At 38.8% G+C, this 15,114-nt stretch overlaps 1 protein-coding gene across 3 annotated transcripts in view; it reads left to right on the top strand.

The window, feature by feature from the left end:
• The window catches only part of GPAT3 (glycerol-3-phosphate acyltransferase 3), a 70,757-nt gene that overhangs the window by 31,244 nt on the left and 24,399 nt on the right, over window positions 1–15,114 (top strand). For all 3 annotated transcript variants that reach the window (XM_063611176.1, XM_055297112.2, XM_055297113.2), the window contains exon 4: window positions 14,336–14,606. In XM_063611176.1, the coding sequence (XP_063467246.1) occupies window positions 14,336–14,606 (271 nt within the window). The remainder of the gene's footprint in view (window positions 1–14,335; window positions 14,607–15,114) is intronic.

Here is a 15,114-nt window from a genome sequence, read left to right as displayed (position 1 = left end):
TTTTCTTTCTTTTTTTTTTTCCCCATTTGTTAGGTTTTCTTTTGTATCCTTAAGAGATGTTTTAAAATTTTCCTCAGATAGGTATTGCACATTTCCTCTTAGTTTTATATTTTAGTCGCTATTATAAATAGGGTGTGTTCTTCCATTATATTTTCTAAATAATTGTTGTTCATTTATAGGAAAACTTTCTACTTTAGTAAGGTAGAATAATATAAAATTAAGAATTCTCATACTGTATATGGTTTTCAGGAATTTCCTTTTGTTCAGATATATAATTATTTTATTTTCAGATATTGATAGGCTTGCTGTTTCTTATTCAACTTTGGTTTGCATTTTATTTCTTTCCCAGTTTGTACTTCATTTTTTTTCTCTTGTCTAGTTGTGCTGGCTGATACTCCCTGCAGTGCTAAACAGTAGTGGTGCTAGTTGGCATTCCTATGTGGATAGTTTTCAGTGCCTTTAGGGTCTTCCCAATAAGGATCACGTCAGCTTTGATCTATTTTTCCATCTCATGTTAAATAGTTGCTGATTCTTGTTTTGTTACTTTAAATTAAGAATGAGTGTTGAATTTTCATGCTTTTAAGGCATGTCTGATGGTGAAGATAGATTACCCCCCTTAGACCCATTGTAGTGAATTTTATTAATAACTTTAAAAATATTTGAATTATCTTTGCATTTATGGAATAAACATTACCTGGTCATAATATGATGCTGGAAGTTGTCTGCCAAAATTGAAGTTAGGATTTTTGCAGTTGATTCTTATACTTGTGATTAGTGTATTACTTACCTTTCATCCTTTATTTCTCCCTCCCTTGTCAGTTTAAATGTTTGGTAGAATTCCTTAAAAAAAGGTCTGGGCCAGGAGTGGTGGCTTATGCCTGTAATCCTAGCACTTTGGGAGGCTGAGGTGGGTGGATCATTGAGCTTGGGAGTTCAAGACCAGCCTGGGCAACATGGCAAAATCCTGTCTCTATTTAAAAACAGCAACAACAAAAAAAGCCTGGATCTGGTGCTTATTGGTTGGTTAGGGGTGCATATGTAGGTATTTTTTTGCTGCCTGCAGCGTTATTTCATCTGTGCAAATGGTTCTCTTTAGCATTTTCATCTCTTGGTGTCAGTAAAGCTTTGAACAATTTTTTTTAAATAGAAAGTTACCTATTTGCCCAAATTTTTATTAAAGTTATTTGCATAAGACTTTGTGTAGAATTCTTTCTTATGGTTTTTATGATTTTCTGTTTTTTTCTTTGCACATTTTTATTTTGTATTATATGCAGGCTTTCTCTCCTGCCCTTATTTTATTTTTCTTAATTGGATTAAGTAGTAGAGGGTACAGGGCTTAAACTTTACCCTTTTTCACATTAAAAAAAAATTGATTGTAACTTGTATCTTTAAATGTGCCAACCCAGGCCACGTTACTAGGGGGAGCGTGAGTAGTTTCATAACTTGAATGCTTTTTTCAAAAATAGGCAGTTGTGATTGAGTCATCATGATTGAGTAGTGCTTAGGAAAACCAAAGGAGATGCATTTATTTTGAGCACATTTCATGTATATTAAAGGTCATCATAGTTGTGATGACTTCTTCCCCTTTTCATTTTATGGACCTATTGTATGGTATATCATCATCTATTTCTTCTAAGGCAGGGTTATTGCTACCAGGAAACCTGTGAAACTTTTATGTAGTGTTTTTTCATTTTTCATTTGTATTCACTTCCTTTTTTTTTGAGACAAGAGTCTCGCTCTGTTGCCCAGGCTGGAGTGCTGTGGCGCCATCTAGGCTCACTGCAAGCTCCGCCTCCCATGTTCACGCCATTCTCCAGCCTCAGCCTCCTGAGTAGCTGGGACTACAGGCACCCGCCACCACGCCTGGCTAACTTTTTGTATTTTTACTAGAGACGGGGTTTCACCGTGTTAGCCAGGATGGGCTCGATCTCCTGACAGGTGATCCACCCACCTCGGCCTCCAAAGTGCTGGGATTACAGGTATGAGCCACCACGCCCGGCCTGTATTCACATTTTTCGTTTGTCATCCTCTTAAATTCCCCCACTTCCAATAACTGAGAAACTTAAAACCTTAAAATAACAACATAACTGCCTAACAAGGAGCAACCCCTCTTACTAGTACATTGCTAATGTAACCATTAAATAGATAAAATACTATTCATAATAAGTAAAATTAAGTGGAAAGACATTATGTGTGTCTGTGACCTCCCAGTGTTCTAATACTTATTGGTAATAAGTTGGTTCTGTCATCTTAAGTATTTTTCCTAGATCAGCTTCATTTGTAAGGTGAATGGTTTAACATAGATCTGTTGTTTCTATCAACAAAATGATAATGTTATTCAGAGGTAGGGGCAAGTCCAGGTCTTGTGGGGGCTTAAAGCTTATGCAATTTGGAGGCCTTCTTTAATAAGGAATACAAAGTGATCCATGCAAAAGTAAGTACAAGACCTTGGAAGGAGCCTGTGCAAGTTTGGACCCTGAAGTTTAACCTTACTGGCTTCACAGTCTATCTGTCTTTTGCTCAAAGACCTTGAACTCAAACCTGGAGTGATGACTGAGAATATAGCAGGGCTGCTTGGCTCTTTGGACCAAAAAAGAGAGACCATTTTCTATAAACCTTGCCTGGCTAACAGTCCAGGTTAATAAGGATGTAAAAATGGTAGAAGGTGTGAGAATATATTTAACAACAATAACACCAACAACAAATCAAGGGTGATTATCCTTTCTAAACCTTGACTAATCTGTAAGAAGTGTAGGGAAGCTGCTTCTGCCGTGTAGAGGGCTTGAAGAGTAAGGATACTGGCAGGATGCCTGTGCACTGATGTTATAGAGTCTTAACGGAGGGCAGAACAGTCTCCTTGGACAACGTGGACCTGGCCGAACTACTGCACTGGGGGACCACTGGGTGCACCACTGCCCAGGGCATGGTTTTGTTTGTTTGTCTGGCTTATTGTAGGATGGCTCAGAGATTCTAAATGAGAAGAATTTAAGTGGGTTCCAAGCTGTAAAAGATTCCTGCCTCAGTTAAAAAAAAAAAAAAAAGGATGAATTGAGTCACAACTTTCTGGGAAGAATGATCACGTGTAAGTGAATTGTAAGTGCATCTCTAGATTAATGTTAGATAGGGGCCATATATAGATTTTCTTCTATCAGTTAAAGTTCTCTTTCTTCCCTCAAAGGTAGGAGAAATGCTAGGAAGAGCTGCTACTCAGGGCTTTCTGTTTAGCAAGGAAGAACTGGGGGGTGGTGTGGTATTGACGGGAAATATCTTACATATTTGGGATTCGTCAGTGGGCAGGTATTGGACAGAGTGATGTGAAACTTGAGGCAATAACATATGAGGAAGCACTTGGTTTTGGAGTCACTGACTTGGTTGCAAATCCTGGCTCGGTTCCTTCTTCTCTCTGGCCCCAGGCAAGTTACTCAAACCCTCTGAACTTTAATTTCCTCATGTATAAGTTGGAGGTAATACATAATACCTCATAGGATTGTGAAGACTGCAAAAGTGTAGGTGTCAAGGGTTTTATATACAGCCTGGCATCAGGAAACACTCAGTCAATGTCAGCTGCCTTCTAGTTTAGGAAGGAAGATTTTAAAATATACATGGGAAGACAGGATTGGCTAGAGCCTTTAACTGAAACTATAGCTAGAAATTTGGGAGCACTCTTTTTTTTTTTCTTTTTTTGAGACGGAGTCTTACTCAGTCACTCAGGCTGGAGTGCAGCGGCACAATCTTGGCTCACTGCAACCTCCACCTCCTGGGTTCAAGCGATTCTCCTGCCTCAGCTTCCTGAGTAGCTGGCACTACAGATGTGCACCACCACGCCTGGCTAATTTTCATATTTTTAGTGGAGACAGGGTTTTACTATGTTGGCCAGGGTGGTCTCGAACTCCTGATCTCAGGTGATCCACCTGCCTTGGCCTCCCAAAGTGTTGGGATTACAGGCGTGAGCCACTGTGCCGGCTTGGGAGAACTCTTAAAGGTAACCTTTTTTTTCTGATTAAAAAAAAATTGAGGTATAATTTACATCTGTTACAATGCACATATTAAGTGTTCAGGTACATGATTTTTTACATATTTGTAGGCTCATGTGATTACCCCAGTCGAACTAAAGAACACATTTATGATCTCAAAGTTCTCTTAAGCCCCTGCTCAGTATCTGCCCTTCATCTCTCCGTCCCAGTGGTACTCTCTTTTCTGATTTCTGTCATCATCTGTTTTTCCTGTTTTTGACATTTATACAGACGAAATCATACATTATATATTCTTTGTGTCTGTTTTTGTTCCCACTCTGTATAATATTTGTGAGATTTCTCCATGTTGCATGAATCAGTGGATTTTTTAAAAAAAATTGCTATGGAGTATTCCTTTATATAATACCAATAGTTTATTTATTATGATGTCGATTGATAATTGGGTTAATTCCAGTTTTTAGCCATTAGGAATAAAGCTGCTATAAACATTGTACAGACATTCTTATGACTGTCTGTGCCATAGGGTAAGCAAGTATTTGTTGAACTTTATTAGAAACTGCTACATGGTATTCTAAAACGTTTGTACATTCTCAGCAGCAATGTTTGAGAGTTCTAGTTGGTCCCTAGCATCTCCAGCACTTAGTATTTTTTGCCTTTTAAAATTTTAGCCATTTTTGTGGGTGTGTAGTAGTATCCCATTATAGTTTTAAAAATAACATCTTAAGTATTTTTCTCAATGTAAATTAATCTATATACTTCATTGAAAAATTAGACATTGCAGAAGTATAAAGTTAAAAATCAGCCATATGAAATACTTATTAATCAGAAAAAGCCTAATATTTTAATGTTTCCTTATAGTTTCCCCCACTCATATATATATATAGTTTTGTTGTTGTTGTTGTTGTTTGAGATGTAGTCTCCCTCTTTTATCCAGGCTGGAGTGCAGTGGTGCCATCTTGGCTCACTGCAATCTCTGCCTCCCGGGTTCAAGCAATTCTCCTGTGTCAGCCTCCCAAGTAGCTGTGAGTACAGATGCCTGCCACCACACCGACTAATTTTTGTGTTTTTCATAGAGACAGTGTTTCACTATGTTGGCCAGGCTGGTCTCAGACTCCTGACCTCAGGTAATCCACCCCCTTTGGCCTCCCAAAGTGCTGGGATTATAGACGTGAGCCCCTGTGCTTGGCTTCATATAGATATTTTAAAATGTAACTGACATTTTAGTTTGCTATATCTGGGAGTGGGCCCTGGTGTCTGTTTTTTAAAAGATTCCACAGAGAATTATGGAAGGCAGCCATGCTTGAGAACCACTGAGTTAGCTCAACCCTTTTTTCTCCCTTTCCCTTATAACTTAGTGTCGTGTCTGGTACCTGTCACACTTTATATATTGACTAACTGAATGAATGAGTGAATGATTTTTTTAAATTTAGATGAGGAAATTGATCCTCAGCTAAGCGGATATCTCCAACAAATTTCTTAAGTGCATTTTTAAGCATAGTATTAATTTTTTAAAAGTAGAAAGAATAGTACAATTAGTCACCTTATACCCATCACCCAAATTCAACAGTTACCAAGAATTTGCTACATCTATCCTTTTTTTTCAGGTTTTCCTTTGTGTAAGTATTTTTCAATTAAAAAAATTAATTACAGAGGCAATATATGAGCAATGTAGAAAGGTGGAGAACACCAATAAGTAATTAGAAATACCATAGTCTCATCTTCATGTATATCCTTTTATGAAAGTATTTTAAAGTTAATTCCAGATATCATATCCTTTTATATACTTCAGGATACATCTCAAAAAACAGACTTTTTGAAAAATATAACCCTAATGCCATTATTACACTTAACTAAATTAATAACAATAAAAATATTTTAAAATGTTTGGGAAGGGAAGCAGTGATAATCAGGATCACAAAGGAGTCACTGTGAAATGAGCTTAGCCAAGTGGCCTAACTTATGTCCTGGAAATCCTAACTTGACTAATGGCTCAGGGAATGGTTTGGATTTGGTATATCTAGAGGTTAGCCTTGCAGTGTTACAGCTACATTATTGTGAGAAAAGGTGGCAAAACGTGGACTGGAAATCTGTGCAGTTAGGTGACTATGTTGTTGATGCAGTAATTAACATATTAATATACCTAGTGATTAATGAACTGTAGAACGACAAGATGGAGATCGGTTGTATATTCCTGGGATCTGTCCTTGGTACTAGCTTGTTAAGATGGTATAATGATCTTTTATTTTTATTTTATTTTATTTATTTATTTATTTTGAGATGGAGTTTCACTCTGTCACCCAGGCTGGAGCGCAGTGGCATGATCTTCGTTTGGTTCACTGCAACCTCCTCTTCCTGGGTTCAAGCGATTCCCTACCTCAGCCTCCTGAGTAGCTGGGACTACAGGTGCATGCCACTATGCCTGGCTAATTTTTGTATTTTTAGTAGAGATGGGGTTTCACTACATTGGCCAGACTGGGTCTAAGTGCCTCACCTCAGGTGATCCGCCCGCCTCAGCCTCCCAAAGTGCTAGGATTACAGGCATGAGCTACTGCACCTGGCCTTAATGATCTTTTTAGTCTTTACATCTAGGTAATTCCTTGAGCATGGGCCAGGCCTCTTCCTTGACATTGAATATTTCTTTTCTTTAATCCCAGTAGCACTGGTCCATCTCATTCCCCAATGTATACATACAGTTGGTCATTATACTACCTTATCGTGGTCTCTTCTTTAATCACACTAATCACATTAATGGGTTAGGAAGGAAGTTGGGGATGGTAGGGAAGGATCTAGGCCTGGCTTCTTTGCCAAGGATCTGAGCCCCTCAGAGGAGCTTCTCATGCCTGGAAAAGGACACTACCACCAGTAATTGGTGCTGGAACAGGTAAACTCCTCCCTGCCCAATTTTAAAATAATAACATACCTAGACAGGGGTGTGAAATGAGTATACAACTTCATGCATTTTCCAAAATGAACTTGCTCATATACCTCTCATCTAGGTCAATAAATTGAACATTACCAGTACCCCCAGAACATTACCAGTACCCCAGAACATTCCCCCAAGGCCCCCTTCCAGTCTCTGTGGGATTTAGGAGTATATTTTTGTCAATTCCAAACTAGATTTAATTTAAAAATTTCCTATAGAAACAGTGTTAAGAGAGACTTTCTATTTCATGCTATTACTGCTCTGTGATCACCTGTTTTTAAGTGAGTTAGGCTTATGACTGGGCAGGGTTCTTGCTCACACAGACCACTTCAATCAAGGCTTCCATGAGAAAGTGTTTTGAATGCTGAATGTTTTGCTGCTGTGTTTGGAACACAGGCCATTGGTAGATTAAGGGTCTACTTCTGTATATAAGCTGCTGTATCTTCTTTGGTCTGCAGTAGACCCTGATTTTCTTAACTGCTTGCTTAGAGAGTTTGCTTTACAACTGGAGGACAGAAAAACTAGTGTGATTTATAAATGGACTGTTATTCTAAGAGTTCACTCACCTAATTTAGAGTTAATTATGTTTGAGATGGTTTCAACTTCTGCCTTCATTTCCACAGGCCTTTCATATCTGGTATTATTTATGTACAAGTGATTTGCTAAAGGCACAGGGGCACAGGGCAGCTTGTGCAATTAATCGCTTGCGTGAGATAGAGAGACAGTTGTAATTTTATCTTCATCCAAGCATGGACTGTGTTGGCTTGGTGAAAGCATTTGGTGTAAGAACAAAGGTCAAATGTTTATGGCTTTACCCTTTTAAAGCTGACTTGTAAAGTAAAAGGATTTTTTTTTTTTTTTTTTTTTTTTTTTTTTTTTTTTTTTAGAATTAGAGTTTTACCAATTTAAGAACTGTGGGCTGCTTTGAAGGATCAGGATTAACTTATTAAAAATAATGAGATTGCTTTAATGATAACAAAACTAATATAATAATTGAATCTGTGTTAGCTAATCTGATGTGTTTATTTCTGTGTATTTGGAAGACTTTTGGTCTACTTACGAACATTTCTTGGTGCCAGAACAAAAATTTCCTCTCTTCCTTTCTAATCTGTAATTTGAGGCCCGATGCATAGTGAATGTCCCCTATATGTTGATTGAATTGAATATTTTTTCCTGTCAGAGCCTATATTTAGGTAAATTGGATCTGTAACTCAGACCCTCAATAGTCAACATATCTCAGGAGAAAGTAACATTATGTTTTCAGTCATGCTCCTTTTGACACCTTATTTTATTTTATTTTATTTTTTTGAGAAGGAGTCTCACTCTGTCACCCAGGCTGGAGTGCAGTGGCGTGATCTCGGCTCACTGCAAGCTCTGCCTCCCAGGTTCACGCCACTCTCCTGCCTCAGCCTCCTGAGTAGCTGGGACTACAGGGGCCCACCACCACGCCTGGCTAATTTTTCTGTATTTTTAGTAGAGACGGGGTTTCACTGTGTTAGCCAGGATGGTCTCGATCTCCTGACCTCGTGATCCACCTGCCTTGGCCTCCCAAAGTGCTGAGATTGCAGGCATGAGCCACTGCACCCGGCCGACACCTAATTTTATAATAGTACCCATTTTCAGATATTGTGTGCCTAATATTAGAGCACTCATAGTCTGGTACCTGCTCTTTACAGTACAGATTTTTGTCTTAGGGACAACTGTCAGTTCCATGTAGCACTTTATTTTTTAGTTATATCACATGTGTACTTGCCACCTCACTTAATAAATACAACATTACAGAAACAATGGAATTCTCCTAGGTATCCTTTCCTGATCCCTTACCCTGCTACTCCTTGGAACTACTACTCTGACTTTCATGCTCATCTTGATGCATATTTTCATACTTCCCTTACATATGTATATATCCTTCATACTTAGTATTTATTGTTTTGCATTATTCAAATGATAAAAATGTTGTCTTCCACATATCGTTTTGTGTTCATTCTGACTTTTGCTCATTCTGATGTTTCAGAATTATCTAAATTAGTACATGTTCTAGCTAATTTATTTTAACTCTTATATAGTATTTACTGTATATATCTATCAAGTCTCTTATCTAGTCTCTCCTTAACGGACTTTAGATTGTTTCCAATATTTTGCTAAAGCAAACAATGTGGCAGTGTTCTTGTATATGTCTCCTTGTGCACAGTTTTATAAGAATCTCTCTGGAGAATAAGAGAAAAAGCTCGTTAAGGTGGAATGCTGAACAATAAATATGGAAGGATTGAAGGAGTGAGAAAATTCATTTTATTTATTTACTTATTTATTTTCTTTTGAGATAGAGTCTCACTCTGTCACCCAGGCTGGAGTGCAGTGGTGTGATCTTGGCTCATTGTAACCTCTGCTTCCAAGTGATTCTCATGCCTCAGCCTCCCCAGTAGCTGGGATTACAGGTGTGTGGCACCATGCCCAGCTAAGTTTTTTGTATTTTTAGTAGAGATGGGATTTCGCATGTTGGCCAGGCTTGTCTTGAATTCCTGACCTCAAGTGACCTGCCCGCCTCTGCCTCCCAAAGTACTGGCATTACAGGTGTGAACCACTATGCCCAACAGAGTGAGAAAATGTCATTTTAAAAGACACGTAGTACTTACTCATTAAGGCCAGAATCATCAATAGATGGTAATACAATGGGTGAAAGTTTGAATATACAAAGTTTGATACACTAAATATCCATGGGGAGCAGGTTATTTACATAGTTTCAAAGTATCTCCCCTTTATAGATGCTTGTACATATTAAGTACTTACTTATTGGTCATAAAGAGAAAAAATACTAATGTTACATGGAGAAACCTGGAAGCACCACTTTCAGCCAAGTGATCAAAGTCACATCACCAGTCATGACAAACTGTCTCCCGATGGGATGCACTGAGAACACCACATTCCTTACATTGTATTACTTCCAAAAGTATACAATCTGCATCTAATCATGAAGAAATATTAGGCAAATCCAAATTGAGAGCTACTCTATCAAATAAATGGCTCATACTTTTAAGAAATGTCAATATCTTGAAAGACAAAGGAAGGCTGAGGAACCTTTCCACATTTAAAGAAACTAAAAAGACTTGACATGTAAATGTAAGGTGCAATCCTGGACCAGAAAAAAAAAATTTCTGTAAAGGATGTTAGTGAGACAATTGTCAAAATTTGAATAAAGCCTGTAGATTAGATGCTCGTATTGGATTAATGTCAACCTCCTTGATTTTGATAATTATAATTTGGTTAAATAAGTGAATCGCTGTGTCCTAAGGAAACATATGCTGAAGTATTTGGGGGTAATGGGTATGATGTTTACTACATATTCTAAGTGGCTTAGGAAAATTTTTTTATATACATATAAAGATAGAACAATAAAGCGAATGTGGCAAGATGTTGGCAATTAGTGAATCTGGGTGAAGTGACCTATTGTTGCAACTTCTCTGTACGTTTGAAATTATTTTTTAAAAAGATCTTCCTAAGTTATACCTGGGAGTGGAATTGCTAGGTCATAAGCTCTGAATGTCTTTGAATTTACTAGATAGTGCCAAGTGGTTTTCCAGTATGGTTGACTAATTCTATTCCATTGTTCCACATCTTTACCAGTACTTCACATTATCAGATTAAACATCTTTATCAGGCTTATGGGTATGAAGGAGTATGTCATTGTGGCTTTTTTTTTTTTTTGAGACAGGGTCTCGTTCTGTCGCCCAGGCTGGAGTAGTGCGTGGCGCAATCTCAGCTCACTGCAACCCTCACCTCCCAGATTCGAGTGATTCTACTGCCTCAGCCTCCCCAGTAGCCGGGATTACAGGCATGTGCCACCATGCCTGGCTAATTTTTTGTGTTTCTAGTAGAGACGGGGTTTCACCATGTTGGCCAGGCTGGTCTCAAACTCCTGACCTCAAGTGATCTGCCCACCTCGGCCTCCCAAAGTGCTGTGATTACAGGTGTGAGCCACCGTGCCTGGCCTCACTGTGGTTTGAGTTTGCATTTCTTTCATTATAGTGAAGCAGAACATCTTTTCAAATGTTTCATCAATAAGGCTACTCTTTTATGAATTGCTTGCTATATTCTTAGCCATTTTTAAAACAGTTCTTTGACATTTTTAAATCAATTTTTTGTATGACTTAATATATTCTGGAAATTAATCCTTTGGGAAATTAATCCTTTGTCGGCTAGATACATTGCAGTTACCTACGTACTTTTGAAAGATGCTTAACTAAAATATAAAATTGAGTTATATTTTATTTAAGTTACACAGAATAAACTAGGTAAGAAGGCAGAGAAAACATTGCACAACAAGTGTGTAGGGGCTGGAGGGCTGGCATCATTTGCAGATGTCTTCTCTCTTGGCTCAGTCAAATAGTATGGGGCAACTTGAACTTGCATTCTTATCTCTGGCCCCTCTGAAAAAGGTTATTTTTAGGAAGGCTGTCTGTTGTCCCCAGTGTATTTCATTCAGAAATTTGCTGAAGAAGGTATTCTTCCCTCCTGCTGTAATGAAACTGTTGCACTGCTAAATACTGGCCAGTACTTGGATTGCGTAATGGGCTTTGAGTTAGGTATTGCAGTGCCTGTAGAGCAAAAGGGTAATTCAGTAGGCACACTATCATGGTTCATCCTCTAATACTAATTAAACCTCTTTTGGAGATGGTGAAAAAAGGTTAAACCACTTAGACTTGACTTCTGAAAAAGAGAACCTAATAATCATTCAAGAACTTACTTTTTTCCTTCCTTCCTTCCTTCCTTCCTTCCTTCCTTCCTCCCTCCCTTCCTCCCTTCCTTCCTTCCTTCCTTCTTTCCTTCCTTCCTTCCTTCCCTCCCTCCCTCTTTTCTTTTCTTCTTTTCTTTCTTTCTTTCTTTCTTTCTTTCTCTCTCTCTCTCCCCTCCTCCCTCCCTCTCTCTCTTCTTTCTTCTCTTTCTTTCTTTCTTTTTCTTTCTTTCTTTCTTTTTCTTTTTTCCTTTCTTTCTTTTTCTTTCTCTCTCTCTCTCCCCTTCCTTCCTTCCTTCCTTCCTTCCTTCCTTCCTTCCTTCCTTCCTTCCTTCCCTCCCTCCTTCCATCTCTCCCTCTTTTCTCCCTTTCCCTTCCCTTCCCTTCCCACCCCCTCCCCTCCATTCCCCTCCCCTCCCCTCCCCTCCCCTCCCCTCCCCTCCTCTTCCCTTTCCATCTCATTTTGTCACCCAGGCTGGAGTGCAGTGGCATGATCATGGCTCACTGCAGCCTTCATCTTCTGGGCTCAGGTGATACCCCTGCCTCAGCCTCCCAAGTAGCTGGGACTACAGGCACATGCCACCATGCCCAGCTAATTTTTGTATTTTTTGTGGAGACAGGTTTCACTGTGTTGCCTAGGTTGGTCTCAAACTCTTGGGCTCAAGTGATCCGCTCACCTTGACCTCCCAAAGTGTTGAGATTACAGGCATAAGCCCCCATGCCCAGCCCCTATTGCTTTAATTCTTAAGGTGACTAGGTATAAACTTTGCATGTGGGACAAAAACAAACTCCAAAATACCCATATATCCCAAACCTAAAATCATAAAACATTAGCCCTGTAAGAAAACTAAATTGTTTCCATTCTCCCAGTTTATAAAAGACGTCAGTCATGGAGCTGGTGGTTGTCCTAAACAGGACTTGGCTTTTGACTCCAGGTCCTCTTTCCTTTCTCCTCTAGTGTAGTATCAGTCCTTCCAAATACTGAACTATTACAGCTCTTTCTACTAATACACGTGTAACTCTTCCCGGGATAGGTAATACAGCACTGTCCATTTTCTTCATTGATTTCCTAGTAAACTGGAAAATGAGGTGACCAAAAAAGATCTTCTTTCAGGGAATTTAACATCTTAATCACTATCTCAAAAGAAAATATTTTTCTTTGTAGTCTAATGTCAGAAGTAACCTTTTGTGATACACCCAGAAGGAACCAGTGAATGATCATATGACTGTGTATATAGCTACTCTTTATTCTTTGAAGACTTTCTCATTTTTTGTATTCAGTAGTTAGAATTGAATGACAGTAGTCATTTTTCAATTCATAAAAATTTATGCTGCTTTAAAAATTATTGAATTATTTTCTTGATGGAAAATACAATAACAGCACAGAGAGGAAAACCTAATCCTATTGTCTAGAAATAGCTACTTAATGTTTTCATTTTGACATTGTTTCTATGTATATGTATTTCATAGAGTGAAACTATAGTTTTAGATTCTGTCTTTTCTTGATTAACATTTATCAATGGATGCATTTTATATCATTGTTTGGATTAATTATAATGAAGAATTCTACAGTGAACACCCTTGCCTACATTTGCCTACATTTCTAATTGTTTTCTGATGACAGATTCCTGGAACTGGAGTTATTGATCATCAGCAAAACTATCTTCAGTCTTTTCATGCCAAACCACCTTTGACAAAATTGCTACTACTTCCGTACTTGTACAAGTTGAATATGAGAGTACCTGTGTCATTTCAAGTCATTGAATTTTATCATTGAATAAAATGCTGCTGATTTGATACTGTAAATAGGCCTTTGTCTAATTCACATTTCTTTTTTCACTAGTGAAAAGTTGTATGATATGAACTATAAATATTCATGTTGTTTCTGTGAACTTTGCTTACTTTTATGCAGGAGGCTGTGTTTTTCTTATTAAATAATTTTCATATATTAAAAAATCGGCTGGGCGCGGTGGCTCACGCCTGTAATCCCAGCACTTTGGGAGGCCGAGGCAGGCAGATCACGAGGTCAGGAGATCGAGACCATCCTGGCTAACATGGTGAAACCCTGTCTCTATTAAAAATACAAAAAATTAGCCGAGCATGGTGGGGGGTGCCTGTAGTCCCAGCTGCTTGGGAGGCTGAGGCAGGAGATTGGCGTGAACCCAAGAGGCGGAGCTTGCAGTGAGCTGAGATCATGCCACTGCACTCCAGCCTGGGTGACAGAGCAAGACTCTGTCTCAAAAAAAAAAAAAATCAACTTTTTGCCATTTATGGTGAATCTTTTGCCATTTTGCTTGCTTTTTGATTTCATGGTTTTTGTCAGGGAGAACAGAAGTCTTTGTTTTTACACAATCTAGAGCTATCCTTGGGGAGAATTTTGCGTGTGTGTGTGTGTGTGTGTGTGTGTGTGTGAGTTCTTTGTCTAATGGTATGCAGGGAAGAAATCCAAACAAGAGGATTATGGAGGACCAAAAACTCCTCTTTATAATTAACAAAGATCATGGGGTAGAGGCCATTTCATGCAGACACAGTGATTTCACCTCTTTTCCCACTGCAATTGTTTGTCCCTTACTTCTGAAGATGGCTGATGTCACCCATTAAACTTATTTACTTGTTTGGCATATTTAACTTCTACACAGTTAAAGTTGCCCCTTTGGTCAATTCTTCTGTCCTATGGCATTTTCTCATGTCCTGATGCTTTCTTTTAAGGTATTATCCAAAGAGATGAGTCACCCATGGAAAAAGGGCTCTCTGGTCTACGAGGAAGGGACTTTGAGCTGTCTGACGTGTTTTATTTCTCCAAGAAGGGATTGGAAGCCATTGTGGAAGATGAAGTGACCCAGAGGTTTTCCTCAGAGGAGCTAGTGTCATGGAATCTCCTCACAAGAACCAATGTAAACTTCCAGTACATCAGTCTGCGGCTCACTATGGTGTGGGTGCTGGGCGTCATAGTGCGCTATTGTGTCCTACTGCCTCTGAGGTAAGTCATATGCCTGGTAATTTGATGATACGCTCGACTCAGCTTTCTTTTTGAATCATGTGCATAATGGCCACGTAAGTGTTCTGTGGTGCTTATTCCACCCATTCCCATGTAGGAAATGCCACCAAACATGACCTCTGCAGGAATGTATGAAGTATCCATTTTCCTTTCACAATTTTTCCCCAAATGAAGTTGTATATTCAGAATCCAATGTATATCTTAGAATCTGGATCCACTTTGCTATTAGAGTCTGAGCTAACTTGAGGATGGAGAGAAAAGGGAAGTGAAGAAGAAGACGAAGAGAAAGAGGAAGAGGAAGAAGAAGAAGAAGAAGAGAGATCATTAACAGTTTCATATTCACTAGAGCATCAACCAAACTGTAAGAGCTGACCAGAACCCACTGCCTTTCTTTGCCAGTCCATAGCACTTCATAATTGCATAAGAGAGAAAAAATTCTTGAGTGTGGTTACACGTGGGAGAGAGCCATTTCGAAGTGTGTTTGTTCCAT

The sequence above is a fragment of the Symphalangus syndactylus genome, chromosome 10 (assembly GCF_028878055.3).
Source record: "Symphalangus syndactylus isolate Jambi chromosome 10, NHGRI_mSymSyn1-v2.1_pri, whole genome shotgun sequence".
Lineage (NCBI taxonomy): Eukaryota > Metazoa > Chordata > Mammalia > Primates > Hylobatidae > Symphalangus > Symphalangus syndactylus.
Note: the sequence above shows the minus strand (reverse complement) of the source record. Positions and strands in the feature narration are given on the sequence as shown.